This window comes from Neomonachus schauinslandi, chromosome 10 (genome assembly GCF_002201575.2).
Source record: "Neomonachus schauinslandi chromosome 10, ASM220157v2, whole genome shotgun sequence".
Classification (NCBI taxonomy): Eukaryota; Metazoa; Chordata; class Mammalia; order Carnivora; family Phocidae; genus Neomonachus; species Neomonachus schauinslandi.
In genome coordinates, this window is record NC_058412.1 from 107,736,019 (window position 1) to 107,744,851 (window position 8,833).

General features: G+C 48.2%; 1 protein-coding gene across 2 annotated transcripts in view; it reads left to right on the forward strand.

The window, feature by feature from the left end:
• RASSF2 (Ras association domain family member 2) overlaps window positions 1-7,675 on the forward strand; it is a 40,116-nt gene extending 32,441 nt beyond the window's left edge. For both annotated transcript variants that reach the window (XM_021688959.1, XM_021688960.1), the window contains 4 exons: window positions 12-63; window positions 529-650; window positions 2,145-2,242; window positions 3,702-7,675. In XM_021688959.1, coding sequence (XP_021544634.1) covers window positions 12-63; window positions 529-650; window positions 2,145-2,242; window positions 3,702-3,771 — 342 coding nt within the window. In that variant the 3' untranslated portion in view covers window positions 3,772-7,675. The remainder of the gene's footprint in view (window positions 1-11; window positions 64-528; window positions 651-2,144; window positions 2,243-3,701) is intronic.
• The last annotated feature ends 1,158 nt before the right edge of the window (window positions 7,676-8,833 follow it).

Sequence of the window (8,833 nt, forward strand, 5' to 3'; positions counted from 1 at the left end):
TTCTGATTCAGATCGAGAATTCCGCAGAGGAGTTTGCTTTGTATGTGGTCCATACCAGCGGTGGTAAGTCTGAAAAACACAGTGTACTTGAAAATGTTTACTTCACTCAAAACGGCAAGTGTAAAAACAAGACCTCTGCCTCATTTGCTTGTTGTTTGGCCTTTGGAAACTTCCAAACGTTGATTGCCTCCGAGGCTGGTGGGGTCACTGGCTGAGTCCACTGGGAAATGCCGTATGTGGTCTAGAACCTAACTGCTTATTTAAAAGGCAACTGGATTTTCTCGAGAGGTAGATAAAACCAATTCCTCCAACATAGCATCTTCCAAAGGATTTGGAGGATGGTCATTTTGTCAGGGAGAGCGGGGAGGGAATGGTTGCTTTGAACCAGAACTGTTCATTCACAGTTCAGTCTCCTGACTTACTTGGCCACATCTTCTGAGGTGCCCTAACCCCGAGCTGGCCATTACTTATGGGGAGAAAGGCCTCAGGGCCAAACTCAGGGCTGTTCCTTGCTGGGTGTGGTTCCAGAGAAACAGAAGCTGAAGAACACCGATTACCCTCTGGTTGCCCGAATCCTCCAGGGACCGTGTGAGCAAGTCTCCAAAGTGTTTCTTATGGAGAAGGACCAGGTGGAGGAAGTCACCTACGACGTGAGTCCCCTTTCTGTTGGGCGGTCTCTCCTCAGGAGGGCAGAGATTTGGTTGGGTTACCTGCAACTGGGGTACAGCTTGACTTTCTGGCCAAGGACCATGTCCCATTTTGTTGCCATTCCTCAATAACAGGTTTTCTTCTTTGTTTTTAAATTAAATTAAATTAAATTAAAATCTTATTTTTTATTATTTTTTAATTTAAAAAATTTTAAAAAAAATTTTTAAATTTAAATATTTTATTTTTATTTATTTTAATTAATTTACTTTTTATTTTAAAATTTATTTTATTTTTAAACTTTATTTATTTTATTTTTAATAAAAAATTTAAAATTTTTTTTAAATGTTTTTCTTAATTTTTTTTTAAATACCAGGTTTTCTTGAAGCAGGAATGGTCATGAGGCAGGGAGAATGAACGCAGAGGCTAGGCAGAGGGTATCCCCTGGGGGGGAGTTATTGGGGAGAATGCTCAGGCACAAAATGGTTTACATAGAGTAAATGTCTTCAATCTTTCTAGGGTACTGTATGGGCTGAGAAGTTTCTGCAGACCTCTCTTAGCAACTTCAAGCTGTTTGCAGTGATTTTACCTTATCTTACCTGTTAGTCAGCTTTTGCTACGGTAACAAACATCTTCAAATCCTAGCTGCTTGCAACAGCAAACGTGCACTTTCTTGCTCAGGACGCTGCAGGCTGGTAGTCGCAGCTCTGCTCCAGGTTGGGGGTTGAGTGCAGGTGTGCATTGCATGTCTCATTCAGAGACCCAGGCATGAGGGGTGGTGGCTCCCTGGGGTACACGTCCCATGGCAGATCCCAGGAGTGCAAGACACCAGGCCAAACCTCATAAGCTCATCAGAAGCCTGCACTCAAATGTACCTTATAGTGTGTCCACACACATTCCATTGACCAAAGCAAGTCATAAATATAATAGCAGCTCCACATTAATAGGCTTTTCCCATGGAAAAGAGTTGATTGAGTAGGGTGGGGATTCTTGTGGAGGAGTGGGGACAGCTGTTGAACTTCAGTTCACCTGGGGGCCACCCTCACCCCACACAGCCTCTCCGGGGCAAGTTCTCATTTGGATGCCCACTTGAGACTCCAGATGCAAGTCATCATCCTGAGCCATGGTTCCCTAAATCCGCTTAGGGGAGAACAGAGAGGTTTATTGAATATTGTGGGCTCAGGTGTTCTCGGCATCACTGCATCAAGAGAGAGTGCTTTTCCACGTTTGATAATCACCTTGTCGTGCACTGGACACATGGGACGAGAGATGAGAAGTTCTGAGATATGTGTCACGGATAGGGAGTGATCTTCACCGCAAACTCTATGGCAGCCTCAAGAAGAACGAGGCTTGGCTATTGCTTTTAACAAAATCCTGGATCAGTGCAGAAATAGGTTTCCCGTGCTTTCGTGCCTTACATGAGAGAGGCACCAAAAGGAATTGGAATATGGTTGGGAAGGGGGCGTGCATGCACCCCAGACTGACTTCTTCCTCCCCAGGTGGCCCAGTACATAAAGTTTGAGATGCCCGTCCTAAAAAGCTTCATCCAGAAGCTCCAAGAGGAAGAAGATCGGGAAGTGAAGAAGCTGATGCGCAAGTACGCATGGCCCCAGGGCGGCTGGTTGGGCTTCTCCTGGGGCCTCAGGGAGCCGGCTCTCTGTTCGGGTGTCTCCCAGGGACTATGCTGAGCGGCTGTGTGGGCCTGGGTGCCGTGGACCTTCTTCCGGGGGCTTCCCGTGACAAATGTGGATGGGGACACGAAGCTTAAGTGTGTTGGTCTCTTTGTTTCCTGTGTCAGCTTCTCATTTTGATGTGGGACATAAAAATGTTCCGGGGATTTCAGGAAGGCTGTCTTAGCAGTGGAAAGTAGTCTAAGCAACCTACCTCTGAAATCCTTTCCTCCTACCCTTCTCCCTTCTTTAACATTTCTCTTCTGGAAATTACAGTTGGCTTGAAACGTCCAGTAAAGCCTCTCTCTGGCGAGGATTTTTTTTTTTTAATTTATGATTGAAGTGTAGCTGACATACAGTGTTATACTTGTTTCAGGCGTCTGGCATAGCGATCCAACAATTCTATACATTATTCAGTGCTCACCATGATAAGCGTAGTCCCCATCTGTCACCATCCAATGTTATTACAGTTTACTGACTGTATTGCCGACGCTCCACTTTTCATCCCTGTGACTTTTTATTTTATAACTGGAAGTTTGTACCTCCTAATCCCCTTCATCTATTTCACCCTATTTCGTTAGGGAGAATTTTATGATTTTTTTTTTTTTTTTTGCCGTGTTTAGTCATAAAGTGGACTGCCTTTCTTGGATACAGCCGAACGATTGATTGATTTCTGCCCCTGGGGAATAGCACCGATGCTCCATTTGCTTAGGCAATGATGATCGCTAGTATGAAAGCAGTTGATATTTACTGAACACTTGAAATGCGCCAAACTTTAAAGAGAGCTTGTGCCGGGCGGTGCAAAGCCCTGGCCATCAGGAGTGGCCCCCTGAGCCCCGCACAGAGGTTCGCACTGCAGCTTCTGCGCTGGCTCAGTTCAGGGAAGGGGTGGAGACCGGCCCTCGTCAAGCCGTGCACCCCCACGCTTGGGAGTTGCTCTGGTCTGTTCTGCAACATGCGGGGACTGATATTAGCTCGAACCATATGAAGCTGCCGTTTTTGTAGGCTCCTCACGATGGTCAAAGAACAGCAATTTCAGATGGTCCAGCCCCGGTGAGGATCCCGCGCTACTGTGTCGTGGTGCCTTGGGCACAGTAAGCTCTCGGTTCATGCAGTCCTTCCTGGTGGTGCTGTCTGTTTCGCCCTCCGGTCCTTCTTTGGCCAGACTTTCTAACGGTCGTCAAATTGTCTAGTTTGGATTGGGTCTGCTCAGTTCCTCTCATCCGGGTGTGGAAATGAACACAGGCCACAAGGTGGCTGACGGCTGGGCCAGTGATAGAAACAAAGGCACCGACAGGTGGCCCCTGGGACCCCGGGCGGTGGGGGAAGATCAAGAGGAGGCATATGTTGTTTTCTGCGGCCCATCGTAGCTCTTCCTGTCCTCAGGTACACGGTGCTCCGGCTAATGATCCGGCAGAGGCTGGAGGAGATGGCCGAGACCCCAGCAACAATCTGAGCCACATGAGGGAGGGGATCCAGACACCACAGGGGCCGCCGCTGACACGAGAAGACGCACAGGAAGCTGGGCACCTTCCTTCCATGGAAATGTGTACATACAGACCTCTCCAGCTCCCGCCGAGAGCCACCATCTGTTGCCCGGAGCAGAATGGAGAAGCCCGCAGACAACTCCCCATCCCTGGATCCCCATGCTCCACTCCTTTCTTTTACTCACAAGGACTTTTGAATTTTGTTATGAGGACCCAAAATGTGTGTGTGTGCACGCACATGAGCACATGCATGCACATGTAAGCATGTGTGCTCACATGGTACATATCCACGTGCCTACCTGATATTCACATGGAACTGAATTCCGAGCCACCAGCACCAGCGCCCATGGGGCTTGCAGGTGTGCTGCTCGAGGGCAGGAACATCAGGGGAGTTGCCAATCTGAGGGGTTGAAGTTGATGTCTTCCCTCAAGGGCCAGGGAGCAGCCACATGTTTGGAAGGGAAGGGGACTCCGCAAGCTCTCCATTTGGGGTATTTATATATTGGTGGAGATTCTCCCTGTACATCTAGAAGGACTGGGCATTGGAAATTAACAAACTAGCAGCCCCATGCCCTTGGGGAAGGTCGGATGGAAAGAGAAAGATAAACCATCTGTGGGGTAGATGCAATAAGCCCACAAGTTTTTACACTGGAAACTCTGTTTAAAATAACAAAGACGTATGTGATGATCTATGTGGATTCTGCCTCTGTCCTCACCTCCATGGCCATGTCTAGGAGACAGGAGAGGAGCCTGATGTTTCACTCAGCATGCCAACCCCATGCCATGGAAGCCAACCCCAACTCTTTGGTGCCTCCTTGAGTTGAAGGAAGGGTCTCATGGGTTTATACATGGCTGACTGGCTAGTGTGGCCCGGGCCTGACCTTGTCCTGGGGTGGTGGCCAGAGTTTCCCTCTTTAGAGAACCGTAGAAGCTCCTTGCAGAAGTGACAGATGCCTGGGAGGCCAGCCCATTTCCCATCATCAAGGCCTCTCCTGCACTTGGTGCTGAGGCCATGTGTTTGAGGTCAAGGCTTTCTCCTTTCCAACCACAGGATTCTTTCAAGTTGCCCTTCCCTTATGCATGGAGATGGGCTCCAAGTATGAGGAGGACCCTTCTGCTGACTGAGTGTGGGGCTCAGGGAAGCTCTTTAGGCTTCCCTGTGAAGGTGCATAGGGAGGGTGGAGCTTCTCTTTCAGCTTCTCTGAGCAGCCACCTGGGTGATCTTTAGAACAGACCCCAATGGGGGGAAAGGATGGGACAGTCTGTCCCCTGTGGCTCCTGTCAGGAAGACCACTGGGTAGCTGGGCACCAGTGTGGCTGATACAGTTTGAAGAAGGACAGATGCTTGGAGCAGGGTGCCTGGCTCTGGAGATCAACCAAGCAGGGCCTGGAGCTCCTAACAGCAGGTGTCTCAGCCTTGTTGAGGGAGGGTCTCCCCATCTCTTCACCTCCTCTCCAAGAAAGGTTTGGGGAGCCGGGCAGTTGGTGGAAGGAGGGCCACTGGCCGGTGTCCGCAAGGAAGATGGATGTTTGCAGCGGAGCCATTCCTGCCCCCTCCTGCCCCCTCCTGCCTCCTGTTCCCCTCTGTGGCTTCCGTGGCCTCTTTAGAGGGCTCACAGCTGTGGTCTTATTGTTGACTTTCACAAAGATGGCGTGCTGCCACCTGGCATTTTGCCGGGGGTCTCTTAGCAAGGCGACCTCCTCTTCGGGGACAGTGCCACCAGCCCTATGGGGCGTGGACTGGAAATCCGGAGGCTTTAGTCTCAATCATACACCTCGGTGGGCCGCTGCAAAATGCACAGAAAAGCCGGGGGCAGGGGGAGAGGCTTCCTTTGTTACAGATGGGAAAGAGCGGGTTTGTGAATGCAAACACACTTCCTGAGTTTTGCATTTGAGAAGATGACTTAAGAAACTTCTCTTCCAGTTACTTTTATTTTGAATGTTCAAAGCCTGTGTTGACCCCAGCAATTCCCCTTGGTGGGCTAGGCAGAAAAATTTCCACAGAGCAAATTACTAACCACTAACTTTTGTTGGACAGCTATTTCTCGTTTATAAAAGTTCTCTTTGATTTGCACTAGCACTACGATAGTTTAAATATGGAAATGTTGCAAAACGTTAGGTTTGCCAGCTTCCTTTCTGAGAAAGTGATACTAAGGTAGACCTGGCTTCTTAAAGATTGTTGGGGGGTGGGGAGGTCAGGGTAGACGTCAGGGGAAATCGCATCTTACAGGATACATTCCACTTACCACGGACCGTACTTTTCCATTTTGGCCCACCCTGTTTAGAGATCGTTTCTCACGTCCTAGTAGCCCGATCAGGAATTTTGGAAAGGTCCTTTGAAATAGCAGTGCCTGAAACAGAGACACTTCTCCGAAGTGTGGAGCCGGATTTTCTCACTGGTATCACATGGCTTTGCAGCTTTGAATTCCTCTACTGATTTGTGTGGGTTTATGTAACTGCGTGCAATGAACCTGAAATCATGTGAAGACCAAAAGGCCAATTTATAGGTTTTTTTCCTAACTTGTGAAAAGCAGGATAGCCACATCTGGCTTTCTTTTTCTAGGGGCTTGTGTTACAAGGTGATCAAATGAAGGAAAAGCCTGAGTCCATCTGGCTGGGAAGGGGGTCCGTTCCCCCAGGTGATGGTGGAATTAAGCACAAGGTCACATTTTCAGTGATCACATGAGTGGGCCGGTGATGAGTTAAATGGGGGGGGGGCGGTATCTTGGGGAGGGACTGAGAAGCACAAACAGCAGGCTTGCCTGTGCGGGCTGGTGAGGAATGTGTGCACTGGGCTCCAGGCTGATGGACTTGAATTCTAAGTGAGGTTGAGTAAGGGAGGAGCTCAGATTAGCCATCCACCTGCAAGAAAAACGCCGGGACCAAAAGCTGAGGTTTTGGTCTGAGACTTCAAGGAGAAATATTTGCACCCTTCCCTCCTCCCTACCAGAAAGAAAACAATACTCTCTCCTGCAGACAGATAAAGGCATTTTAACACCATTGTAGATAAGACTTTGAAATAAAATGACACACACACAAATCTGTTCTCTGATGCAAAACATCTTGGCACAAATTCTTTTCTGCAGGGTTGGGTGGTTATTTCGGAGTGTCAGGAGCAAAGAGGAGCGATGGGTCCCAGTAGGGCAAGAAACTCTCTTAAGAAAAGCTCGCTCCCTCCCCCACCACCAAAAAAACCCGCCAAGCTCCATAGCATGGAGACTATGGTGTCATAGATATATTGCCAAGAGAGAAATTTTCTATGAGTGAGGGAATTTCAGGGTCTCGGGGCCAAACCATGATGTGGGGGCTGAGATAGCAAGCAGGAGAGGTCGCCAGCATCCTTGAGGCCGCAGCACACATTTTTGAGTTGCTACTTAAGTTGTTTGACACAAAGTCTTGCTTGAGTCAGGTGAGATGAGAAATGATCTCCGAGAGAGAGGCAGAGATACAGATGAACGTGGCACCCCCTTCTTTCAGGCAGAACTGAAAGCGTTTACCCTGCCACGGGAGGTTACAGTGCCCCCTGTGTTTGAACCAAGCACAAGATGTGGACAAGCTGGGAAGGGAAAGCCTCAGTTTGCCCTTGGAGCCTTCGCTGCTTCCCAGGCTGATGACTTCTGGTGTGTTACTGCTAGTGTTTCTTCAGGGTTTCCCCACTTGGGTTAGCTTTGTGAAGTATTCTTTCATTCATCATAACTTGCCTTCAACAATGGTACATGACCTGGTTCAATGTTTGGTTCTGAACTTGTAAACGGACACATCTAGGTATCATAACATAATTTGACAAGGCCTCAGGAGGGAGCCATAAATGTCTGTAACATTTTGATAAGTTTTAATGCACCCAACTTAGATCGTGTTGAAATAAAGCACTTTTCAAAGAGAAGTCCTTCTGTGGATGGGTCTGTGTGTGGTGCGCTGGGCGGGGAGCCCTGCCTCATGGGAGGGCCGGGGATGGGAATGCGAAGGCGCATCCAGGAAATAAGGTGATTTTCTTCCCTAATAGTTTATGGTTTGAATGCGCTCAGGCTTGGCTTTAATATTCCAAATAGGAAGTGAAATGAGAACGTCCCCTAGGAGTCTCGAGTTCAGGTCCCGCTGGAGCCAAAAGTTGCAGTGGAAAGAGCTGGGAACTACCATTTGATGAGGTTGGATTTTGTCCTGACTCTACCCCAGGCCTGTTTTGATCCTGGGGCCAATTCGTGGAACTTTTTGCTAGGACTTGGTTTCCCCATCTCTAAAATGGCCAAGCCACCCTGTAGGGGTATGGAGACCTGGGCTTGCCTCTGTTGGAGACAGCTCCCTGGGGGTTGCCAAATGTAAGACCCCAGATGAGGGCCCAAGTACCACCCTATGGTGTGGGGCCAGTGTGATGGTTGATTCTGTGTCAACTTGGCTAGGCCATGGTGCCCAGATATTTGGCCAAACACTAGTCTAGAAGTCGGTTCTGAAGGTGTTTTTTTAGATGAGATTAACATTTACATCAGTAGACTTTGAATAAAGCAGATTGCCTTCCATAATGTGGGTGGGCCTCATCCAATCAGTTGAAAGCCTTAAAACAAAAATAGTACCTCCCCTGAGGGAGAGAGAATTCTGCCTCCAGATTGCCTTTGGACTTGAGCTGCAACACTGGCTCCTTCTTCCCTGGGTCTCCAGACTGCCAGCCCATCCTGCAGATTTTGGACTTGCTACTCCCCAGTTGCATGAGCCAATTCCTTAAAATAAATCTCTATGTATACATGTTCTGTTGGTTCCGTTTTTCTGGAGAACTCTAACACAGAGGGGTTATATGGTTGGTTCACAACATTTGAATATGTGATTGATAATTATCTTCCTAAGAGCATAAATAGTGACCAACATCATTTGGCCTCTAAAAAAGCTAACAACTGAGGTAAGATTGTTATCAATGCCCCCGGATGATACTTATATGTTTCTTTTATTTTTTTAAAATTTTTTTAAAGTTTTTTTTTTTTTAATTCATTTAAGAGAGACAGAGAGAGGCAGCGAGAGCATGAGCGGGGGTGGGGAGGGGCA